The sequence below is a fragment of the Chiloscyllium punctatum genome, chromosome 3 (genome assembly GCF_047496795.1).
Source record: "Chiloscyllium punctatum isolate Juve2018m chromosome 3, sChiPun1.3, whole genome shotgun sequence".
Lineage (NCBI taxonomy): Eukaryota > Metazoa > Chordata > Chondrichthyes > Orectolobiformes > Hemiscylliidae > Chiloscyllium > Chiloscyllium punctatum.
Window position 1 is genome coordinate 120,588,243 of NC_092741.1, and position 26,714 is coordinate 120,614,956.

Sequence of the window (26,714 nt, forward strand, 5' to 3'; positions counted from 1 at the left end):
CGTTGGATTGATTTCCACATGAAAATTTATTTTTTAGATTAAAGGTCAGGCATAGACTTTTCCATCACATTGACGTTTACACAAGCATGAAGTGAAAGTCACTGTGGGCAATGAGAAAGAGACAACTAATGGTGAGTTTAGATTAGGTTAGATTCCCTACAGTACGGAAACAGGCCCTTTGGCCCAACAAGTCCACACTGACCATCTGAAGAGCAACCCTCCCAGACCCTATATTTACCCCTGACTATTGCACCCAACACTATGGGCCATTTAGCATGGCCAATTCACCTGACCTGCATATCTTTGGATTGTGGGAGGAACCCGGAGCACCCGGAAACCCACGCAGACATGGGGAGAATGTGCAAACTCCACACAGTCGCCCGAGGCAGGAATCGAACACAGTTCCCTGGCACTGTGAGGCAACACTGCTAACCAATGAGCCACCGTGCCACCCCATTTAATTGGAGGATCACCATGCCTCAGGTGAGGGGTAAAGTTGAGAAGGTGGAGCTTTTATGGTGATCTCTGGTGAGAAGAACTGAATCTGCACTAGTGATGTTAACTGCATTGCAAACCAGCCAGCAAGCCAACTGAACTAACTAACCCGCAGACAAGGTAATTCAGCATATAATGGTTGAAGTCATTTCTAACAGTCATATCTACTGACTAATACTGCAAACACAGCTTTAACCTTTTTTTGGCTAAGGGGGTATAAATTCTATTCACATATCGTAGCACTTCGCCCACACTGACAGAGCTCTCAAAATGCATCACATATGTTGCATAACTTTAAAATGTATCTACTGTTGCTATGCACTATGGGAGACAATTTGTGATCAGCAGAATTCCAAAACAGCATAAAAATAAATCACAAACTAATCTGTTTTAGTGATATTTAAATAAGGATTAATTGTTAGAATTTCTTGGGATATTTCACATCAACTCTTATTGGCAGATAGGGTCATAGTCAACACTTCAATAAAAAACCAACATTTCAAACAACACAATACTCTAATCAATACAGTGTGAAGACACTATTAATGCCATTACACTGAAAGAGATGTGGGGGAGGCACTGGGATTTCAATGGAAAATTGCTTTAAACCATCAGCACTTTGTGCATTCATTAAAAACTAAACTGAAGTACGCAAAGTATAGCTTAAGAGGTAAAACAGTACATGATATGTAGATTAGTGTACAAAGAACTAATTTTCCTTCTTATTGAGCATTATATACAACTCTGGGTACCCTACTACAGCGACAACATCCTGGCTTACATAGAATACAAACGTTGAGAAAACAGAATTGTACACCTGGGCTATAAAGCAAGTTTAAAGGTAGGAGGGTGTTTACAATGTTAAATGGATGATCTTGTTTAGTTGCTTAAGATCCTTAACGGAATGAATAAACTGGTGACCAAAGGAGATATTTAATACTAGCCCAAATTCCAGAACATGTGGGCATAGATTTATTAGACTTTGCAAGTTAGAACAGAGCTTTTCATCTCTACCCAGATTGTGTGTGACATTGTAGAATGAGTAGTGCAATTGTAACATTAATATTAAACCATTCAGAACCATTACCTTATGAAATAACTCTTTCAAACCTCTCTCTCTCATGGTTAACTCATGTATCTATTAAAACCATATATTCACCAGCACCCAATTTTTCTGAAGTTTCTATCTTTACAAATGCAGGCAATGTGTTTGCTGAGAACATATACTTTAAGCACAAAAAGCATTTCACAATCACTGATGAATTGCTGGTAAAAGATGAAAGACCTCCTTTAGGAAGATTTATTGAAAAGGATATGCCAGTATTACTCGGATATTGCCAAATGTACAGACAAGACTCACTCAGCGGTGTGTACACTTAACCCTTTTCTCAGAATGCACTCTCTTCAGATTTCCGACAAATAGCAGGCCTCTTGCTTAGACACTGTAGACTCTGCTTCTGATCTTTGATCACTTTTCCACAGGAGATTTTTAAAAACCCTTCACTAGGGATTTCATTCTTTGTAGATGTTGGTGTTGACCATTACCTTGTCTGGAGGACTCAATCTCCTGAATTTCCTTCCTGGAAGACAGCTTTTTTTGTTGAAATACTTTCCTCCTTACAGTATCCTAAATTTCCAGCTCAGGCAATCATATTTGTACTGTAAAAGGAACCCCACCCCTCCCCTTTTAGCAGGATCTTGAAAGCTTAGACCAGGTAGTTTATTTTTGAATATGTTCTGAGTCAATGAACATTATTCTGGCTCCCATTAAGTTATATCCCCCTCAATCTATTGACTAGATTGGACATCTTCAGTCACACATTGTGGCCAAGTAAACTTTTTCTTAGTTGCGTTAGTGAAATACTGTTGCTCACTCAGCATTGGCATTGACTGGTCTGTAGTCTGAAGATAATCAGTGAAATATTCTGAATGGTTCTGACACTCATTCTCATTTTCTGTATTTGTTTTTCCTCACACATTTTGCTGCGTTTTACCTTCTGCTCCACTTCAGAATACTGGGGTGTTTCCAGACTTGACAATATTGTATAATTAAAGACTTTGCTATCAGTTATGAAATCTTTGACTGCTTAAAATTTCTACCCACCACACTGACAAGTCCTGTTTGTACACTTGGCGATGTCCAAACATTATTGGTATACCCTTTTCAATATAGCTTTCCAAATGAATGTCTTTTATCACATACTAGTAACTCATCAGCCATTGTGAAATGCTGTTTGTGTTTGAAGTACATGTTTTCAGCTAACTTGCTGGATTTTTGGTTTGGCCATCCATCAACACAATGCTGGCAAATGGTAGCATAGTCTTGGTCATTTTATTCTTTTTGTCAAGCACGGGTAATCTAATTTTGGTTTGCTGGCCACCATTTCTTATCAGTTGTATCAACTCTTCCTTTTACCCCATGGTAGGAAATCTTGTTAGATTCTGTTTTGAGTTCTGTCATGAGTCTAGGAAGCCGAGTGAAATCTTCTACTAGCTTCCCCTTGACTATATGGTCAATAACTGTTTGTTTGGATCAGTTATTCTCTGCAGGAAATCAAACTCCTTCAATGCTCCTCAGACAGCTGAAATAGCAACATGCATGCAGACTCAAATGAGGATATTGATTGTGCACAATGTAAACATTTTCACCTGCTTTATTTTCCTTGTGTTGCATTCTAATTTGTAGCATTCCTATACTTATGATAGGTATTTCACCTGTGCCATGTAGTCTCACCTTTGTAGGTTGTAGCTTGTTTCTTTAGCCATGGCAACTGATCTGATGGGATAGTGTCCTGGCATTGGTATCAAGGTTAAATGTAACAGGATACTCAAAAACATAAACAGTCTTTGTGAAACCCAGTTCATCATGATCTCCTATTTCCCTCATAAAAGCCTTGGTTGCCTTTCCTAAAAGAGATTCTCGACCATATTAAGCTCTTTGCATATAACCTTTTTCTCTTGTTTTGTCTTGTGTCCTACTTTTGCAAATTAGTGTGTGATTTCAAGGCAATGTTGCATTTTAAGACCCATTGCCATCGTGAACTCCAATCTTGAATCCATAGGAAATATGGTGTCATCTTCTATTTGTTCTCCATAAACTGATCAATCTAAAAACTGTAAATGCACTTTAGACCTCTGATTTCATTGTGGTTTTAAATCTATTCTTTAAGTTTGTATTCACCAATGCTATTTAAATTGAATGACTGGAGTGCTTTCTAGACTTGTATCATAGCAATGTTGTGTTTATTACTCTATTTGCCAGTCCTTTTAACTCTGTATTTCTACCATTATGTATTGAATTCATTAAATCTAAGTTATATTACTGGCTGTTTTTGTACCATATAAGAGGATTTCACAACATTTCCAAGATAGAAATGATAGCTACCTGCTTCTTCTGTGGTTATCCTTTAGCAAAGATGAAGTTTTGCTACTTCTTCCTAGATAAAATGGACATTTTTTTCAGAGTAAAACATTTTCTTCTACACATTTGTGAAATAAAGTTCTTTGGATGCATGGATGAAGCTTTTATAAATCTTTCCACTGAAATCGTGGCTTAATTAACAATGCCCAGTCCTTTAAAATCTTTAGTTTCTTTTGGCTTGCCTTTTTCTACTGGACTCTTTCATAATTCTTTAAATGTACTCGTTTTCAGATTTAACAACTTTTCAGGATTTCCCAAACACAAACTCCAGTCAAAATTTATTTTCTGTCTCTTTCACTGTTCCTTACAGCTGTGCCTTATAGAGCCTAATGTTGATGACAGTGATGTTCATTAGAGGTGAAACTTGTTTTTACACTCCCTTTCTTTCTCTTTATTATCTATGTACTGGTTTCCATTGGGTTCTCCAGCTGTCTCCTGGAGTCTTCTGTTGTTACATACAGAGTCACTTTCATTAGGACCTCTGTGATTTCTTGGTTTAGCTTTTCACCATTTTCCTACCCCACAATCTAGCCCTGGTGATCCTTAACGGCTTCTGAATTAAGTTTTGTCTTTTGATTACTGAGTTTGCTGATTTGGTGCTGCCTGTCCAAAATGGTGGACTGAGAATAGCATGGATCTTGCAGCTGCTCCTGAGATTGCAGGCTTACTTCTAGATTTCTTACAGTTATTACATTTCAACAGTGTTAGATTTTTAACTTGATTTATTTTGATTCATTTATAGTCAAAAAGCAAAAAGAAAACACTTTTTTTTCAAACTGAGTTCTGTTAACGGACCTTTTGGGGAGGCCTACACATGGATGGCTCGGTTTATTTCCCTCTAAATTATATGTGTAAAAGGGGAGATTATTTTTAACATCGCTAAAGACTTTTTTTAAAATCATGGAGGAGAGTTTTTTTTTAAATGGAGTTGTGTTTACAGAGCTTTTGGAGAGACCTACATGGAAATGACTCTGGAATGAGATCTTTTTTTAATAGGAAGATTGAAAGCTGTCTGCTGGACCACTTGAAGAGCAGTCATTTTTTAATTCAATTAGAGCCATAGAGATGTACTGTACGGAAACAGACCCTTCAATCCAATTGATCCACGCCAACCAGATATCCTAACCCAATCTAGTCCCATTTGCCAGCATTTGGCCCATATCCCTCTAAACCCTTCCTTTTCATATATCCAACCACATGCTTTTTAAATTTTGTACTTGTACCAGCCTCCATCACTTCCCATCAGCTCATTCAATACATACACCACCATCTGTGTGAAAAAGTTGCCTCTTAGGCCCCTTTTAAATTTTTCCCCTCTCATTCTAAACCTAGTTCTGGACTCCGCCACTCCAGGGAAAAGATTTTTTTCTATTTATCCTATCTATGCCTCTCATGATTTTATAAACCTCTATAAAGGTTACCCATCAGCTACTGACGCTCCAGGGAAAACAGCCCAAGCCTATTCAGTCTCTCCGTATAGCTCAAACCGTCCAACCCTGGCAACATCCCTGTAAATCTTTTCTGAATCCTTTCAAGTTTCACAATGTCCTTCCGATAGGAGGGAGAACAGAATTGCACACAATATTCCAAAAGTGGCCGAACCAATGTTCTGTACAGCCACATGACCTCCCAACTCCTATACTCAACGGTCTGACCAATAAAGGAAAGTATTTCATACGCCTTCTTCACTATCCTATCGACTTGCGACTCCGCTTTCAAGGAACTATGAACCTGTACTCCAAGGTGTCTTTATCCAGCAACACTCCCGAGGACCTTACCATCAAGTGAATAACTCTTGCTCTGATTTGCCTTTCAAAAATGCAGTATCTCACATTTATCTAAATTAAACTCCATCAGCTACTCATCAGTCCATTGGCCCATCTGATCAAGACCCTATTGTCACCTGAGGTAACCTTCTTTACTGACCATTACACCTCCAATTTTGGTGTCATCTGCAAACTTACTAACTATACCTCTTATGCTTGCATCCAAATCATTTATATAAATTACGAAAAGCACTGAACCCAGCACTGATCCTTGTGACACAGCACTGGTCACAGACCTCCAGTCTGAAAGGCAACCTGCCACCACCACACTCTGTTTTCTACACTAGATAAGATATTTTTGAAAAATTATCTAGTGAAAATATAGGAGTTGAAATTAGAAATAAAAAAGGAATGATCACCTTGATGTGATTGTAATATAGATCCCCAATAGCCAGATGGAAATTGAGTTACAAATATGTAGCGAGATCTCAGATATATCTAAGAATAATAAGGTTGTAATAGTAATTTTCCAAACATTAACTGGGACTACTATAGTGTTAAAGGTTTGATGGTAATGAATTTGTTAAATGTGTTTAAGAAAATTTTCTTTATCAATATGTAAATGTTCCTACTAGAGAAGGCACAAAACATGACCTTTTCTTGGGTAATAAGGCAGGGCAAGTGACTGAAGTGATAGTAGGCATACTTTGTGTCTAGTGATCATAATTCTATTTGTTTTAAAATAGTTATGAAAAAGGATAGACATTCCATAAAAATTAAGTTTTTCATTGGAGTAAGGCAAATTTTAATGGTATGAGACAAGAACTTTCAAAAGTTGATTGGTATAGACTGTTTGCAGGTAAAGGGACATCTAATAGGTGTGAAGCTTTCAAAAGTGAAATATCGAGCATTCAGAGTAATTATATTCCTGTTCGAGTGAAAGGTAAGGCTAGTGGGATTAAAGAACAATGGATGAATAAAGATATTATGGTTCTAGGCAAGAATAAAAAAAAATCATATATTAGATATAGACACTGGGTTCAAATGAATTTCTTGAACAATATAAAGAATATAGGAGCATTCTTAAGAGGGAGATCAGGAAGGCAAAGACAGGATATGAAATAGCCTTGGCAAATAAATTTAAGGATAATCTAAAGGGATTCTACAAGTACATTAAGAGCAAGAGAGCAACTAAAGAGAGATTAGGGGCCCCTTAAAGATCAAAGATGTTGTCTTTGTGTTGAAACTCAGGAGATGGGAGAAATATTAAATAGACATTTTGCACCAGCTTTTACTGTGGAGAATGAAATGGAGGCTAGAGAATTAAGGGAAATAAATATTGAGGTTTTGAAAACAATTCACATTATAGAACATAAAAACATAAGAACTAGGAGCAGGAGTAGGCCATCTGGTCCTTCGATCCCACTCTGCCATTCGGTAAGATCATGGTTGATCTTTCTGTGGCCTCAGCTCCACTTACCCGCCCTCTCACTACAACCCTTAATTCCCTTACGGTTCAAAAAATTATCTATCTTAGTTTTGAAAGCATTTACTGAGCTTCACCTACTTCACTGGGCATGGAATTCCATAGATTCACAACCCTCAATTCAGACCTAAATCTGCTCCCCCTTAGTTTTGAGGTTATGCCCTGTTGTCCTATTTCACCCACCAGTGGAAACATCCTCTCTACAACTACCTTATCTAGTCCCGAGATTCACCTGCCTCTCCTCCAACCTAGTTTACTGTATCTGGTGGTCCCTACGTAGTCTTCTCTACATCAGGGAGACCAAATGTAAACTTGGCATGTTTCACCAAGCAGCTCAGTCGGACCTACAGAGGCCAAACTGACCTCCCAGTCACTGCGCATTTTAATTCCCCTTCCCAATCCCTTTCTGACATGACCAACCTAGGCCTCCTCCATTGTCACAGAAAATCAGACCGCAAATTAGAGAAACAACACCTCACCTTCTGCCTGGGCAGCCTCCTGCCCACAGGACTCAACATTGAGTTCTCCAATTTCAAATAAGCTCCCTTCCAAGCCCCACCCCCTCCTCAGCCCTGCCCCCTCCTTCCATTCCTCTGATTGACCCTTCCTTCCAGCTACCAACCAGATTCATTCCTCCCACTTACCAATCAGGTTGTACCCTCTATCTGTGTTCACCTATCCCTACTTCAACTTCCGGTCCACACCCTCCCCCATACCCCTGCTTTATCTGTAGTCCCTTACACCCACCCCAACTCCTAAAGAAGGGTTACGCCTGAAACGTTGATTTCTGCACCCTCATTGCTGTGTTCTTCCAGCCTCCTGCTTGTCATAGTCATAGAGATGTGCAGCAAGGAAACAGACTCTTTGGTCCAAATCATCTGTGCCAATTCCGGTATCTGCAGTTTAAAAAAAAATTCTGCATCAAAAGCTACCACTGAATAGGTGTCAATATCATAAACAATACTATCCCCATCAAGTCTCCACAAAACATTATAATATTAATCAGCCCTTACCAACCATCTTCCAGATCTGAATAGATTACAGAACACCCGACAGTTTCCCTAGTTAGTATGTATGTGTTGAATACCTTTTAACAGGGCCACTATCCCCTTAACTGGGGTGGGGATGGGGAGGCGAGGTCAGGATAGGTGAACACAGATAGAGGGCGAGTGTCTGTGTGGAGTTTGCACAATCTCCCAGTGTCTGCGTGGGATTCCTCCGGGTACTCTGGTTTCTTCCCACAATCCAAACATGTGCAGATTAGGTGGACTGGCAACGCTAAATTGTCCATAGTGTTCAGGGATGTGTAGGTTAGGTGCATTAGTCAGGGATAAATGGTAAAAGGGTAGGGGAATAGGTCTGGGTGGGTTACTCTTCCAAGGGTTTGTGTTGACTTGTAGGGCTTAAAGGCCTGTTTCCACCCTGTGGGATTATTAACTGATAAAATAGCTCTTCCATCAAATTGCATGAATGAATGAGACTCACAGTGGCAAATCTCATAAGCCAGCTGCAGTAACATACTTTATATTTTTTATTAATTTCTAACTTATTTAGAGTCTATAGCCTTAGTATTTTTCCTAGGAGAAAGTGAGGACTGCAGATGCTGGAGATCAGAGCTGAAAAATGTGTCACTGGAAAAGCGCAGCAGGTCAGGCAGCATCCAAGGAGCCGGAGAATCGACGTTTCAGGCATAAGCCCTTCTTCAGGAATGAGGAGGGTGTGCCAAGCAGGCGAAGATAAAAGGTAGGGAGGAGGGACTTGGGGGAGGGGCGTTGGGAATGCAATCTTCTTCCCGACCTCTCCACCCCACCCCCTCTCTAGTTTATCACCCTCACCTTAACCTCCTTCCATTTATCGCATTCCCAATGCCCCTCCCCCAAGTCCCTCCTCCCTACCTTTTATCTTAGCCTGCTTGACACACCCTCCTCATTCCTGAAGAAGGGCTTCTGCCCGAAACGTCGATTCTCCTGCTCCTTGTATGCTGCCTGACCTGTTGTGCTTTTCAGAAACACATTTTTCCTAACATTTACTAATTTAAAGACAAAAGGACTAACACTCAATTATGCAAGCAGACTGGACAGACACCCTTAATCCCATCAGAAGTCTCAGCCACCATTTAACAGCAATTTAACTCATCTCCTGTCACCCCAGAAAAAAAGTCCCTCAAACCTTTGTGTACTATAGGTAAAACAATGTAATAGCATAGTGATGGAATTTTAGTATGTAAGAACTGTATATAAAGACACTACTGTAAGAACTGTATTTTGGGATTCTATTGCCACCTCGAACTTGTGTTACTGACATTGACGAATAAAGAGACTATTTTCACCACTCACCGATTTCAGTTGTTATTTGAACATGATCCCACAAGGTCAATGGGCTGAAGAGTGGAAGATGGAGTTTAATTTGGATGAATGCAAGGTATTGCATTTTGGTAAAACAAACAAGGGCAGGACTTATACAATTAAATTATACAATTAAAAGTAGGGCCTTGGGTTGTGTTGTGAAAGAGACCTAGGGGTTCAGGTACACTATTCTTTGAAATTTGTTCACATATAGATGGGGTGGTTAAGAAGACAGTTAGCTTGCCTTCATCGCTCAGACCTCCGAGTATAGGAGTTGGGATGTTATGCTGAGATTGTACAGGACATTAGTGTATTGTGTCCAGTTCTGGTCACCCTGTTGAAGGAAGGATATTATTAAACTGGAGAGGGTTCATGAGAGATTTACCACGAATGGAGGGTTTGAGTTATAAAGAGAGGCTGGATAGTTGGAAGTTGAGATGTGACCTTACAGAGGTTTATAAAATCATAATGGGTATAGATAAGATGAACGGTAGGTGTCTTTTCCTAGGATGGGGGATTTCAATACTACTGGGCATATTACTAAGGTGAGAGGACAAAGTGATATAAAAGACACGAGGTGCAATGTTATTTTAAACACAGAATGGTTCAGGCTTGAATGAACTTCCACGGGAAGTGGTGGATACACATTTAAAATACATTTGGATAAGTACATGAATAAGAAATATCTAGAGGGATATGGGCCAAGCACAGGCAGGTAAAACTAGTTTAGTTTGGGATATGGTTGGTATGAACTAGTTGGATCAAAGGGTCTGTTTCCATGTTGTTTGACCCTATGACTCTTCTTGTCTGTGATTACATTTTAGCTGCTGGCTGACTGACTGCATGCTTTAAAATTGTAAACGCTGTTAACGTGGGAAAAACAAACTTGAATTTTTAATTTTCCTCTGCGTCTTGTGCATTTTTTCTCTTGTGACACTACTGCAGCCATGTGGAATTGACACCAACTAGTATATAGGACTGGTTAGAGGTTGTTTGTAATAGTTTACGGTCAGTAATCTTGTCTTGAGTCCATTTAATGATTAGCGGTAGAGATATAAAAAACAAACTAGAACAGAAATTGCTGGAGAAACGTAGCAGGTCTGGCAACATCTATGCAGAGAAAACAGTTAATGTTTCCTGTTCATGGATTCACTTTCAGAACTGTGAGAAACAAAGCTCACACACCTCAATAATTGCAGTCCGAGACAAAATCTGAATCAGCAGTGTCCTTTATTTTACACTTGCAAGTGGGTGAGATGTCCAGTGCCTATAAGGTAGAGGACATACACACACCAAGTTCAATTCATACATAATATTTATATGATATGATGTCTTTTGTTTTACATCGCTCCTCCCCTGCTTACATCGTCCACTTCCCTAAGACCGACCCCCATTACCCCTGTTTATCTCTTGCCTTATCCGGCCTTGTCTGTGACAAAATGCTTATTTCTGGCCTCACGAGGCTGTTTGACCTCATCCTGCTGTAGGTCATTGTTGGGCATATTCTTTCTTCATCATTATCTACCCCCTTCATCTGTGCCTTTCCCGAGGCTGTTCTGATCCCTATGACCCTTTTAATTGGGGTTTGTTCCTGTGTTTTTGTAAAAGTGGGAAGCAGATGTTTATACCTACTGTTTGTACAGGCGTATCTAGCTTAACTTCATCCCCTCACAACATCTTATCTATTTACCCGTAATGTCTACCATTGTTTTGCTGGCACATCTCATTCTGACATACAATTTTAGCTAATACAAAAACAATTATATATTTCCTCCACATCGTTTCCATTCTTGTTGACTCAGCTCGTGGCTAAAACAATTACACACTGGTGTGAGTTCATTTTACTTTGTAAAATGGAATTGCAGAAATAACATTAATTTACCTATATCCCACAGAACTATTCTCATAAAACTTCAAACTCCGAAATAGAAACTTTTCAATGGTGCATAAAAGCACTTCTAAAATTAAAAGAAAACGTCTTCTGAATCATTAACTTATACAATCGTAGGTTGTCGAAAATATTTATCGAATTGGTTCCACTTCTTTATTTTTTATTCAAAGCCTTGTAAATTTGTCCTCTATGTATTCTATTCCCATTTTAGAAACAGGTACCAAGCTTTACCACCATTCTCTCACGTAATGCGTTCATTCCAGAATATACCTTACTAAAAAAAATCCATTCTTCACTTAAACGTGTTCAATTCCACAATGTTACATCAGGAAATTCAGGTCAAAAGTAAAAGCGAGATTTATTTTCAAATATAGTAACATATAATCATATTGCTTTTGACAGGGTGAGGCACTTAAGCACTTAAAAACAAAAGTACTAATCCTCCAAATACATAAACAGAACCTTCAAAAGTATCGTAACTTAAATCCGAAAACTTCCTAACCGTTTTGCGAAGCTCCAATAATAAACTCGCCATTGCGTTTGTGTAAAAAAAAATTGATTCGCTCACTTCCCTGAATCTCGACAAGAGCCTAATCCTTCAGCAGAAGGAGCTGACAGGACGCGATGTTGTCGTCTCTCTTAATTTACCGTGGTCGCCTACGGGAAACTCGGGGTTTCTGCGACCATTAGAGGTGGGCGGTTCGATAAGGTTCGCGCGACAATCGAATCGGACGGACGACAACGGCAGGAGGAGCTGCCGAAGCGGCGCGGACGGAAACGTCGCGCGGGACTGAGGTGAGGTCAGTGGGGGCCGTTAGCTCGCGCCTCGGCCGTTCCAGCTGATAATGTTCGATGGAATGGATATAGTACACGAGCCGTTACCCTTCGCCGATCGGCCGAGATCAGTTTCTAGAAGTGATCCTGGGCCGCGGGGGCAAAACCCGCAAAAAAGAGGTATGATTCATAATAGAGAACGGGTTTCTTCGCAAAGTTTAAAAAAAATAATTGTTAACCGTTTGTGTGTGGGGGGCTGGGGCTCTTTTCTCCCCTTTAACCACACCCTATACCCGTCTGAGATTGGGTTCAGTACCAGCTTCCTGTTACTGAATTGCCTTTGGAGCTAGCCCCCTCTCTAAGTTAGATAGGATAACTGCTGATTCCCTGAACCCCACCCCATGGACGCCGAATAATTGCAACGTCCGATTTATCAACTTAGTTAAGATGAGATAACTACGATATGAGGGCTTGAATGTAGGACCTTCTCTCCTTTAAAGTTCACCCACATCGGGGAGCTTGGGGAATTTATTCCGTGCTTTACATTTGAAGAAGCTTGTACATTTTGAAGAAAAATATTTTCTCTTAATAGAAACATGCATGTACTTGAAGTTTTATTTAGGATTTTTGCTATTATGCTTTCTCTTTACTGTTTACATTTGTCACATCTGTTAGTACTTATTTATTTTAAATAGTAATTTCTTAACTTTGCATGTGTATGGTTGGAAACAAATTTGGAATTATTTATTTTCACTTTTTAATATTTTTGTAGTAAACTCATTTAATTGTATCGTAATTACATGCATCCTGATACTCTGCACAGAGCCTGCATCAGTGAACTACAGTAGATAATATTGCATTTAATTTGCAATGATTCCAAAACTACTGCCTTAAATGACATCATAGATGGCATAGTTTCAATATTATAATTACGCTAACTGTGGTGTTTTACAATGAAAAGATTTAATTAATTTACTCATATGTAAGTGCGATAATGTAGCCTCTGTAGTCTTCTGCACCTGCCATATGATCTAATTTCCAAATTAACTTGTATAATAACTAACTTGATAACTGAAATTGCACTTTCTAGAAGTTTGCCTTTCACTGAATGCTCCCATTCTAGATTTGTATGAACCGTTGTGCACAAAGCTGACCGTGACAACTACTGATGGTTACGTAAGAATCTGTTCTTGAAACCCTAGTCTTTTCAGCCTTCTCTTTTTCCATGCAGCTGCTCTTTTATATTGGAAAGTTCACTGTTAACTATTATTTTAGAATTAGGTGCTATTGACAAATTCCCATTCTTGAAATAGCTACCAATTTTGATTACTTTCTCCAATAAATTGCTGGAGTTAAACTGAACGGCATCTCTGACAGTCAGGTGGCACTGTCACTCAGTGATTAGCACTGTTGCCTCACAGAACCAGGGACCTGGGTGACTGTGCAAACTCCACACAGCCATTCTCCCCACGTATGTGTGGGTTTCCTCCAGGTGCTCCGGTTTCCTCCCATGTTCCAAAGATGTGCTGGTTAGATTAATTGGCCATGCTAAGTTGCCCATAGTGTTCAGGGATGTGTAGGTTAGGTACATTAATCAGGGGAAATGTAAAAATAATAGGGTAAGGGAATGAGTCTGGATGGAATACACTTCAGAGGGTTTGTGTAGACTTGCTGGGCCAAATGGCCTGTTTCCACACTGTAGGGAGAAGTAGCTTTAGGAACTGAATCTTGGTTTGATTCAGACTTAAGCTTGCTTTTTTTGACCACTTCCTACTTTTTAATCCATTTGCTTCCCCTCGGTGGTTGTCATTTTAAAAGCCAAAGCATCAGATATTGTGAAGCCTTCCAACTGCTCTGAAAGGTAACTTGTATTGTCCAATAGCAAGTAAAGAACAAGTTACTTTTGCATTTGACAATAAGTAGGGGTTGCTTGAATTTCCAACATTTACAGTTAATGTATGATGACTTCACCCAACTCAGTTCCATTGGAAGTGTGTATTAAGTCGGTGATTTTGTGCCCAACACTGCCTCACTCTATATTATGGTAAAGTTGATGTTCCTCTTGCTCAACATCCTGTTCTTTCTCATCGACAGAATGTTGCCGCTATCACATCTCCTTAATTGTCCATCCCCGTTTTGCCTGGTCCAGTTGTCCAGAGTACAACATAACAATGATTGTGTGGCACAATCAGTCATTAATGTGTTGCAAGAAATCCCCAAATATTTCCGTGCTGGGAATTTCATTTGAGGTTGTCTGTTGCCTTCCAATGAATGAATGGGCTGCATTGTATTTACCTCCAGTCTGAGTCCAAATTAACTTGTGAAAATGGAGCCATGATAGGAATGGGTGGGTAGCTGTTGTCCCTTTGCATCCATCTTTTAGTAAAGCATCTGGCCCTTGGAATGCAGCAGGAACCTGAGAATTATCAAGGATGTAGGCATCGTGACAGTTTCCAAGGTGCTTGGCGTGGGCTTCCAAAATGTTTTTGCAAAGTTCACAGATGAGTTTGACGTTAACTGGATCAAATTTTCCCTATTAATGAAATTAATCAAAGCATATTACCTGAAAACCTGGTACAAATCTACAAAATATTTATTCATTTTTTTAAAAAGTATTTGTAATAAATAAAATTTAGGATGCAAAATAGATTTGTGTTTGGAGCAGTAAAGGAACTGGTTTTCTCATAAAGTAACAAATAGGAAAACATCCTTCCAAAATATTGTATACTTATCAGACATATTTAGAGTGAATAGCCAATGAATATTAAATTATGCATTGTAGTTCAAGAATAGAGTTACAGTCATACCAAGAGTTTAAGGTATTTATCTTTTTTCTTTTGAATTCATATAAGGGAAGTAAATAGTGCACTCTACAGTAAATCATTGTGGAAATTTTATATAGCTAGGATTATTGTTAGTTTAACATAAGTGTTTTCATCACAAAGTACTTTAAATTTGTAAATGTGTTAGAATATAGAACTGTACAGCACAAGAATGGCCCCACAGCCCACGATGTGTGCCGAACATGATGCCAAATTAAACTAATCCCTATGTCTGCCATCGGTCCATTTCCTTTTATTTCTTCCATATTCATGTGTTTATCTAAAATCTCTTAAATGTCACTATTGTATCTGCCTCCACCAACACCCTGCCAGAGTATTCCAGAATCCTACCACTCCCTGTGTAAAAAGCTGGCTGCTCACATCTCCTTTGAACTTTCCCCCTCTCACCTTAAATGCATACCCCCCCTAGTTTTAGACATTGTAACTCTTGGAGGGGACAAGACTTTGACAGTCAACATGATCTATGATTTGGAGATGCTGGTGTTGGACAGGGTGTACAAAGTTAAAAATGATACAACATGAGGTTATAGTCCAACAGGTTTTTTTTTTGTAAATATATTTATTAGCAAATTTTTAAAAAACTTTACAAACATATAAAATTATTGAAAAATACAATCAATAACAAATATCAGTATAATAAAAAGAAAAAAACCCCACAAATTGCAATACAATTACTGTCTACTAACCTCCCCTATAATACAAGTCAAACCCTAATACTGTGCAAAGCAACACCAAAAAAAAGCAAATAAAACAAAAAAAAACACAAAATACAGAACAGCTATGCTTGGCACAAAGCTCCCAAACAAAGGAACGGGAGCATTGTGTGTACATATACCTGTATTAACGAAGGAGACCCCCTCCAGGACCCAGGGCTTGACAAATTTAAATCCTGGTTAAACAAACGCCCTAGTTAAGATAACTGACAAATTTATATCCAAATAACTCAAGTAGGGCTGCCTTGTCTTATAAAAATGGTCTGTTGTATGGTGCACCATGTTTATGAAAAAAAAAGTCCAAGGGAATGTGCTCCATAATTAACTTCTGCCATCCCAGCAAGCCCAGTGGGTTCTCGGACACCCAATTCATCAGACTATTCTTCCGTGCACAGTATGCAAGAATATTAAATAGTTTCTTCTCATGTCCGTCTAAAGATGGTAAGTTTGGTAGACCTAAGAGGAGAGATATCTGGTCTACTTTGATTTCAGTCCTCTATACCCTCCCTATCTCTCCCGCCACAGTGCTCCAATAAACACGGAGCCTGTGGCATATCCAGAACCAATGGGTAAGAGTACCTACACTTATTTTACATTTGGGGCACATTGAAGATGCCCCTTTTTTAAACCTTGCCAGACGGTCTGGTGCCAGATGAGCCCTGAGCAGAACTTTTAACTGCGTAGCGCATGTCCTATTACAGATTGAGATCTTTCAAGTATTCTCCCATGTTTCAGAAGAGATCTTCACTCCTATCTCTTGCTCCTAGACCCCTCATAACCAGTTAATATCCTGCCAGGCCCTGCCACCCTGCAGGCGATAGAGGGCACTAACCAAAAGGGTGCTTGTGGAGTGTAGCAACAACCTCTCTGTATCGGGCTTGTAGGGCTTAGTGAGAAGCATCGTCTTCTTCTGAATGAAATCCCTAACCTGAAAAAAATGGAAAAGATCTCTGCTGGGCAACCCATATTTGTGGCTCAGTTGCTCAAAAGACGTCATTACGTCCCCCTCAAACAAGCCTCCCAAACTAGAAACTCCTCTCGTTGCCCATAGTTTGAACCCTGAATCCATCATCCCTGGTAGGAACCCTGGCATGCCAACTATAGGTATAAGTGGCGAAGTCTTGGATAAACAACCCTCACTCTGATGCATCGCCCTCCATGCAGTGACTGTACTAATGACAATGGGGTTCCGGCAGTGGTCCATAACTGTCCTCATCTTATCCATGAACAATAGGTTAATAAGAGGGCACTTTGCCTGGGAGGACTCAATATCCTACCATATTGAGTTTGATCGTTACCAACCCAATTACAGACAAATGACAGCAGGGAACTCAATTGATACCTCCTGATGTCTGGGAAATCAACTCCTCCCCCTCCTTGAGGCAACTGCAATTTAGTAAGTTTGAAGGGGGGGGGGGCTGCCCACGCTGCCAGACAAAGGAACCAAGCCACCCCATAAGCTTCTGCAACGTTAACCTGGGAAACATTATTGGGAGCATACGCATGGGATAAAGCAAACAAGGAAGAACATTCATCTTAATAAGAGATATCCGGCCCAGTCATGAAATTGAAAGAACCTCCTATCTCTGGAGATCTCGCCTAATATTGTCGAGCAAGTGAGCAAAGTTAGTCCGAAATAACAGATCAAACATGGGGGTAATAAAAATGCCGAGGTATCGGAACCCTGCCCGTGACCACTTAAAAGGAAACTTGGGGTCACCTTCAACTTCTGGCACATCCTTGAGGTTCCCCAAAGGCATAGCCTCCGATTTTGCAAAGTTAATCTTATATCCTGAAATAGCCCCAAATGAATTGATACATTGTGTCAAATGGGGTATGGAGGTCATTGGGTTTGATTAAAAACAGAAGGACGTCATCCACGTACAGTGTACTCTTGTGTACCCTCGATCCCACTTCTGGAGCAGTTTTGTGGACATTTTGACGAATGACCACTGCCAGCGGCTCTATCACTAATGTAAACAACAACAGTGAGAGGGGGCAGCCTTGCCAACTACCCCTACAATCCTAAAATTCCCAGACTTCACCCCATTGGTGATGACTGTGGTCAGAGGGTGGTGATATAAAATCTCCACCCACCTAGCAATGACTCCACCAAACCCAAACTGTTCTAAGACATGAAAAAGAGGGCCATTCCACCCAGTCAAATGTTTTGTCTGCATCTAAGGAAGTCACCAATCCCTGAATCAATCGTTGCTGACAAACTTGGACCATGTTCAGCAGCCTTCTAATATTATTAGAGGACCTACGGCCCCTTATAAAGCCTGTCTGGCCCTCTTTAAGAATATGGGGCAACACCCTTTCCAATCTCAGCACCAGGATCTTGGACAGAATGTTAATATCTGAATTTAATAGAGAGATGAATTTAATAGAGAGTATGAGGTACAATCCTCAGGAACATTCCCCTTCTTAAGAATTAAGGAGATATTAGCTTCTCTCAAACTTCTCTCAAAGATTGTGGTAGGCATTCATACATATGAGTGATTTGTACATCTCCAACATCGGCACTGACAGAATCCCTATAAACCCCTTATAAAACTCACCTGTGAGACCATCAGGGCCAGGCGCTTTCCCACTCTCTGAAGTTGCCTAGCTGCCTCCTGTATTTTCTAAACTATCAAGGGGGCATTAAGGAGAGAGGTCTAAACTATCAAGGGGGCATTAAGGAGAGAGGTCTGTTCCAAGGTTACCCCTGTGAGGTTCAGGTTCTTCTCCATTTTAGCCCTTCTGTCCTCGCAACCTTCACACCAATACAATTCAAAGTAAAAGCTCTGAAAAGCCTCATTAATCTTTATAACAACGTATGTAAGGACCCCGGCACTGTCTCTGATTGCAGTAATGGATTGGGGAGCATGCTTTTTCCTAGTCAGGTACACTAAATACTTCCCTGGCCTATCCCCATATTCAAACAGCCTTTGTCTAGTAAAAGCAAGTTCTTTCTTTGCGTTTTGTGTCAGTATTGAATTCAAGGCAGCCCAGAGGGCTGTGATCCACTGTAGCTTAGTCACCGAAGGCCGCACAAAATGTGCCACCTCGACGGCTTTCAACTGCATCTAAAGTAGACGCTGCTGCTCTTCCTGCTGTCATTTCTGGCTAGTCAAATAGGAAATAGCTAATCCCCTAGCAAAGGCCTTAGTAGTCGCCATAGCATAGATGGACTACTAGTCGTACCTGAGTTGATAGTCAAGAATTCCTGAAACTCCTTCAAAATGTATTCCACAAATTTGGAATCCTTAAGGAGAAAAGGGACCAAACGCCCGTGCCACAAACCTAGCCCTTCACTCTTGGCCTTAACCTCCAAATATACTGCTACGTGATCAGAGATATTATATTCCCAATTTTACAACCCACAATCAAATCCAGAAGGGCCGAGGGAGCCAGAAAGAGGTCAATCCTCATGTGACATTTATGTGGGTTTGAAAAAAAAGGTGAAGTCCCTGCCGGTAGTGTGAAGACATCTCCAAATATCCACCAGCCTTAATTCTACACATAAGTCAACCACTTGCTTGGCCTGCGAAGAAATAGTTGGGGGCCCATAAAACATTCTGTCCATTGTTGGATCCAAAAGACAATTAAAATCCCCCCTATAATGAAGTGCCGTGTTCCAAAAGCACTCAGCTTAGAGAAAGCACTTATCAAAAATTTGAGGGGATGAGCCGGAGGACAGTAGACATTTAAAATGCCATATTCCTCCCCATGTATCAGGGCTTTAAGTATCACAAACCATCCCTGCTCATCTTTCACCTGCTCTAATAATGTGAACGGAAGATTTTTCTGGATAAGTACCGCCACTCCCCTACTTTTAATAGTAAAGGTTGAAAAGCATACCTGGTCATAACCCCCCTGTTGTAATTTCAGATGTTCCCTATCATCAAGATGGGTTTCCTGCAACAAAGTGATCTCAACCCTTTCCCTCCTAAGGCTAGAAAGCACGTTTTTTCCTTTTAACAGGCGAGTGACTTCCCTTGATGTTCCAGGTACACCATTTAACAAGACACTTAGCCATATCCCCTTTCAGAGACCCTTAAACCCCTGGGAGGGAGAACCCTGCTTACAAACTGCTGAGCAGAAGTAAATAAAGACTCATAGAGTCGAAGAGTAGTTTTTATATATAGTTCTATCATAACTATAAACAATTATTTACTACCAAAAAACTACAAAGAAAACCAACTATAAAACCTTGAATGGAAGACTCTTCCCTCTACCCATAGGGGGCACTTACCCTACCTATCCCCTCCTTCACAACTCCTTCGAACCCGGACTGTGCCCCAGTCTTAGGCCAGAAAAAAAAGATGATCCTTAAATGAACAGGAAAAAAGTCTTAAGTCAGGATGAGTACTCCACCCATCCCTGGCTTCATGTCACCCCTACTTGTGACTAAAAGAGAAACAAAACAAACAAAAAAAAGGGGAGAGACAACAAAGAACATCCCATCAGAATTTCCCATCAGAAAATCCAGTTATTTTAAAAAAAAAGAACAACTTATTCCAAGGACTTTTCCCCACTTTCCAAAAAGGAAGTTATTGAGAGAAAGAAATGAATAAAAAAAAGGAAAACATGGGGAAAGATAGAAAAGAGAGCAAACATTAACTGTATTCTTCAGGTCTATTTTAAAGTGTCTACAAAGTTTTTAGCTTTCTCCGCTGAGTCAAATGTATAAACTGAGTCCTCGTGGCTGAAATGGAGTGCTGCGGGATATCCCATGGAGTACTAGATGCCCAGGTTCCTCAACCTCTTTTAAACTTTATCGAAGGACTTTCTCTTTCAGCTGCAGAGAAATCCTGGAAAAACATGATTTTTTGCCCCCTTGTACAGCAGTGCCTGTGGATTTTTTCCCCAGGGATCTGGAAGCTTCTATGGCGTTTTACTTGTCCTTGCATGAATGGAAGTGCAGTAGGACTGTGCACTGTAACCCAATAAGCCCTTTCAATTTGCTACCTGCTGGACTTGATGTGAAGGCCGAAAAACTTCGGCAGCCAGCTTTCAAAGAAGCTGACTGGCTGCTCACCTTCCTCACCTTCAGGGAGCCTGACAACTCGGAGGTTTATCCTCCGACCTCGATTTTCAAGGTCATTGCTTTAGTCTTGCAAGGCACTCGCCTCTCGCTCCAGCACCTGGATCCGTCTGGATGAGGACTCCATTACAGCTTCAGAGGCCTTGGTTCGAGCCTAAGTCTAGCACCTCACATATACTTGGATTAAACCCCATCTGCCATTCCTCCACTAGATCACAAAGAGCAGAGGTCCCACTACGGATCCCTGTGAAACACCGCTCATCATGGACTTCCAACTTGGAAAAACGCCCTCTACTACAACCCTCTTCCTTCTATGGGCAAGGCCATTCTGAATCCACAAAACCACGTCACCATGGATCCCAAGCATGTTAATCTCCTGGATGAGCCTACCATGAGGGGCCTTGTCAAAAGCCTCACTAAAATTCATGTAGGCATCCACTGCTCTACCATAACTGATCATCTTTGGTATCTCCTTGAAAAATTCAATCAAGTTAGTAAGACATGACATACTCTGCACAAAGCCATGCTGACTGTCCCTAATTAGGCCAAGCTTTTGTATGTAAATCCTATCCCTAACAATTCTCTTCAATAGCTTCCCAAACACTGATGTGAGACTCACCTGTCTACAGTTTCTTGGATTATCTCTATTTCCCTTCTTGAACAGAGGAACAACATTGACTACTTGTCAGTCCTCTGGGAGCTCTCCAGTGGCTAATGGGGATACAAAGATCTTGGTCAAGGTTCCAGCAATCTCCTCTCTTGTCTCTCTCAATAACCTGGGATTGATACCTTCAGACCCTGAGGACTTATCCTCCTTTAATACTATTCAAGGAACCCCCGTACCACTACTTGATCTCAAAATGCCATAACGTTTTAGGATGGTCCACACAAATTTCACGACCCTCCTTATCCTCCTCCTGCGTGAATACTGACACACAGTACTCATTTAGAATCTCAGCCTATCCTCTGCTTCCAAGCACAAGTTCCCTCCTTAATCCTTGAGGATTGATAGGGAGGCAGTGGCCTAGTGATATTATCTCTAGACTGTTAATCCAGAGACCTAGGTGTTGTTCTGGGGACCTTGGTTCAAATTCTGCCACAGCTAATGATATAACTTGAATTCAGTAAACTCTGGAAGTAACAGTCTAATGATGACCATCAATCTATTGTCGATTGTTGGAAAACTCCACCTGGTTCACTAATGTCCTTTACTTGGTCTGGCCTACATGTGACTCCAGACCCACTGCAATGTGGTTGACTCTTCACTACCCTTTGGGCAATAAATGCTAGAGCTTTGTAAAATCTCAGCGCATTGCTCTTGAGATAAATGACAACATTACATTTGTTTTCTTTACCTCAGACTCAACCTGCAAGTCAACCTTTAGAGAATCCTGGACTAGCACTCCTAAAACCCTTTGTACTTTGGCTTTATGAATTTTCTCACCGTTTAGAAAATAGTCCATGCATGTATTCTTTTTCCAAAGTGCAAGACCTCACATTTGCTCACATTGAATTTCATTCGCCATTTCTTGGACCACTTTCCTAAATTGTCTAAGTCTGCCATCTTCATCTTCCATGAAGGTCTTGTCTTCTCAATCTTGTCCCTTGCCTGATATAAGACCATAAGACATAGGAGTGGAAGTAAGGCCATTTGGCCCATCGAGTCCACACCGCCATTCAATCATGGCTGCTGGGCACTTCAACTCCACTTACCCGCATTCTCCCCATAGCCCTTAATTCCCCAAGACAACAAGAATCTATCAATCTCTGCCTTGAAGACATTTAGCGTCCCGGCCTCCACTGCACTCTGCAGCAATGAATTCCACAGGCCCACCACTCTCTGGCTGAAGAAATGTCTCCGCATTTCTGTTCTGAATTTACCCCCTCTAATTCTAAGGCTGTGTCCATGGGTCCTAGTCTCCTCACCTAACGGAAACAATTCCCTAGCATCCACCCTTTCCAAGCCATGTATTATCTTGTATGTCTCTATTAAGTCTCCCCTTAATCTTCTAAACTCCAATGAATACAATCCCAGGATCCTCAGCCGTTCCTCATATGTTAGACCTACCATTCCAGTGGTGATCCTTAGTTTAAGCTCACTACCTGTCATCTGTCTGTCTAACTAAGGCATAGCCCTGTAGTCCTCTTGATCTATAGTGGCTTTTTGTTTTACATACAGTACTTACTCTGTCCAGATCCCTCATGATTTTAAACACTTCTATCAAAAGTCATTTTAACCTTTCCTTTTCCAAGGAATACAGTCTCTGCTTTACCAGAGACTCTGTTTCTCATTTCTGACACAATATTCCTGAAACCTAGATTTCCTTCTTAAAATGCAGTGCCATAATTGTACTGGAGTTTAGTTGAATGTGAGCCAATGTTACGTAATGGTACACCATAACTTCCTTGCTCTTGTCCATTATGCTTTTTATAATGCTCAGTATCCAGTGTATCTTATTAACCATTTTCTAAACCTGCTGTGCCACCTTCAAAGATGTGCATGTTTTACCCCTAGATATTTTGGTTCCTGCAAGTCCATTAGAATTTTATTCTTTATTTTGTAATGCCTTTCCTTTTTCTTCTGACCAAAATGTACCACTTCTGTGTGTTAAATTTCGTCTACTGTTTGTCTGATCATTAAAGCAGTCTATCGAAAACCTCTTGAAATCTATCAATTTCCTATTCGTTGTTCATAATACATCTAAGTTTGTATCATCTGCAGGCTTTGAAATTATACCCTGCATATTCAAGTGAGATCATTAATATAAGTCAAGAAAAGTCTGAAAATAAAATCTACTGTATACATTTCTGGAGCTTGAAAAGCAATCATTTACTCTTATTCTCTATTCCTTGTCACTCAGCCAACTTCATGTCAATATGGTCACTTTTCCTTATTTCTCATGGGCCTAAAAGAGCAAAAGAGAGGATGACTTGGAGACGGTCACCAGCTCCTAAAAGAGTTAAAGATAAGACGACTCTGTGCTTCTGAAACAGCAAGAGAAAGTGTGGGTACAGCAAGAGTGACCTACGTGAGAAGGCCAGTGATGACAGAAGATAAACTATGAATGCTAGTGAGACTAGTACAGGAATCCAGAATTTAAATTCAGAGGCGTCTCAGTTTCTGCCTTTTGCCCAATAGATATGATATTGCTCCCAGTGTAGTCAAGGGCAATAACTGGTGAGAATCAACTGTATGCTCCTGAAGTTACCTTACTGTCGGACAAATTATAAGTCAAGAAATAATGGCAGCCCATGAGAACATGATTACAATTGTAATATAGGATTTTAATCTACATATTGACTGGATAAATTAGATGTGCAATGATAACATGGAAAACAAATTTGTAGAGTACGTTAGGAATTGTTTCTTGCAGGAATACATTGCTGAACAAAAAAAAAGAGTCACACATGTGCACACAACAGAAAAATTGGTATTATGGGTGGACAAAATGACTCCAAAGATAGTGCAATGGTTCATGTCCACAGGGATTGCTGAGATGATCCATTTGGTTTTTCAGGACTTGCTTCTCGATCTTCCTTTTCCAAGTACTTTCATTTACTTGCAGGAAGCACAGAGAGACTGCTTCATACTTCTGACTTATTGGTTAATTGCCATATATTATATCAACTGATAAGGGGAAATGAACTGACTTCCTTCTTTTGTACACTGTAGGGAAAAGTACAGTACCTTCCTTTCCCGAAATCTGATTCTGATCAAGCATTCACACCCAAAAGCTGTTCATTTGCCTGACAGCAAATCACACAGTCATTGATAGGCAGAAGACCTTTGTCATTGACAACAGGTCACTGTTTCACATACTTGGCAACTTGTTGCTGGCTGAACACCCTGGATCGAGCACATCTGTGGCTAAATCTTTTCCATTGCTTGAACAAACAGCAGTGTGGCCTGCTTTTTAAAAAGTGCAGTAATCCTTTCAACAATCCTTGAATTTTAAAACAGACCTTTTTCCCATTTAAGTCCACAATCAAAAATACAGAAAAATAAAAAGATATGGTCATTACAGTATGTGGGCCCATTATCTTTACCAAGAAAAATAGTGTGCGGCCTTGACACTGTCGCTTCCCGTTAGATGCAAGATCAGATAGCTTAGCAATTGGATGTTCAAGAAGGTTTAGCCATTTATTTATGGACAAAATTGATAGTAAAGTTGATCTGTTAAATGTATATTTGATATGGTCAAACTTTGATAAATTTAGAAAAACAGAATGGATATTCTATAGAATGTAGAATAGAATTTAGCAGACTCACTGCACATTTGCAAAAACTCTACTTCGTGATTCCTAATTCTGTGTTTGCCTTTACGTTGTTGGACTGTTCATAGGTAACAAATATGGATAAATTCCGATAATTAACTGGAATAAGATTTTTAAAAAAAACAATCACCTTTTTGGAACAGGAAAATATTTATTCCTAACAGCCTTTGTAACCCAAATAGTGTAATCAGCAGTAAGGCAGAGATGGAAGATTCAATGATAGTGGCAATGCGAGTCCACCCAGATGCAGGCCAAAAGCATTAAAAAAAAAGTAGAATCATAACTAAAGGGAGTAAGAATAGAGATACCTGTGGCAATTGTAACAAGCAACAGGAATTGGAGAACTGTAACAGCAGAGTGAATCCCAGGAATGCTCTGGGAATTGGCAACAGGTATTCCAAATGTGTCTTGATGTACCATGAGCAGTGAATTGTTCTAAATAGAATAGTAATTTTTTTTCAAAATTTTATGCTCAGCATGGCAAGTTCCGAAATAGAAAGTGATATTGATTATGCAGAGAAATGCACTAATTGTAAGAAGCTTCAGCTCAGCAATGGATGTTTTAGTCACAGACTTACTCAGTTGTGCTGTATTGTGTTATGCTGGATAATGGAAACAGATCCACTGTGTGGAGTACATTGGTTTTAAAAAAAACCCTAGTAACATTTTAACCAATGCAGACCAAAGTAAGGTTTAGGAATCTGGATGTTCTACACATGTTAGGTTTGCAGATGATAACATGCTCAAGTTGCTGAAAAGATCAGTGATTTTCTGTGAAACACCTGGGATGAACCATTTTATTACTACAGACGTAGTATTAAATGAAATAGCCTTTTCTATTGAGCAATATCTATGAAAAAACTGAAATGAAACTAAACATGGAACAAAAAAGACAAGTGTAGTGATTCTAATGAAGTGAGCTGGCTGGACATTGCAGGTGGAATTGCAGGTAGATAGGATAGTGAAGGCAGCATTTGGTATGCTTTCCTTTATTGGTCAGAGTATTGAGTACAGGAGTTGGGAGGTCATGTTGCACCTGTACAGGATATTGGTTAAGCCACTTTTGGAATATTGCGTGAAATCATGGTCTCCTCCCTATCGGAAGGATGTTGTGAAACTTGAAAGGGTTCAGAAAAGATTTACAAGGATGTTGCCAGGGTTGGAGGAATTGAGCTGTAGGGAGAGGTTGAATAGGCTGGGCTATTTTCCTTTGGAGAATCGGAAGCTGAGGGGTGACCTTATCAAGATTTATAGAATCATTAGGGGCATGGATAGGGTGAATAGAAAAGGTCTTTTCCCTGAGGTGGAGAGTCCAGAACTAGAGGGCATGGGTTTAGGGTGAAATAGGAAGGATTTGGAGGGATATGGGCTAGGTGCTGGCAGGTGTGACTAGATTGGGTTGGGATATCTGGTCGGCATGGACAAGTTGGACCGAAGGATCGGTTTCTGTGCTGTACATCTCTATGACTGAGTTCCCTGATTGGACCAGATTAACAGCCCAGTCAGGAATCTCTGGCTGACATTAAAAGTGGAATGTCAGAGATACTGACCCCTGTGAGAGTTGACTCTGAAGAGACAGTACTAAAGTCAAGAACTGTTCATGTGTAAATAAAAGGTAACTTGGTGATGGGATATTGGCCTCTCTTGAGTTATTTCAGCAATTGTCTTTGGAA

General features: G+C 40.2%; 1 protein-coding gene and 1 long non-coding RNA gene across 4 annotated transcripts in view; one reads left to right on the plus strand and one right to left on the minus strand.

Annotated features, from left to right (window-relative positions):
* Nucleotides 1–7,775: 7,775 nt before the first annotated feature.
* Nucleotides 7,776–12,147, minus strand: LOC140464512 (uncharacterized). Its single transcript, XR_011954939.1, has 3 exons — nucleotides 11,907–12,147; nucleotides 10,699–10,780; nucleotides 7,776–8,064 (listed from the first exon to the last, which is right to left on the minus strand). It is a non-coding gene; the product is annotated as an uncharacterized lncRNA (long non-coding RNA).
* The window catches only part of disc1 (DISC1 scaffold protein), a 131,903-nt gene continuing 117,201 nt past the window's right edge, over nucleotides 12,013–26,714 (plus strand). For all 3 annotated transcript variants that reach the window (XM_072559664.1, XM_072559655.1, XM_072559646.1), the window contains exon 1: nucleotides 12,013–12,358. In XM_072559664.1, coding sequence (XP_072415765.1) covers nucleotides 12,250–12,358 — 109 coding nt within the window. In that variant the 5' untranslated portion in view covers nucleotides 12,013–12,249. The remainder of the gene's footprint in view (nucleotides 12,359–26,714) is intronic.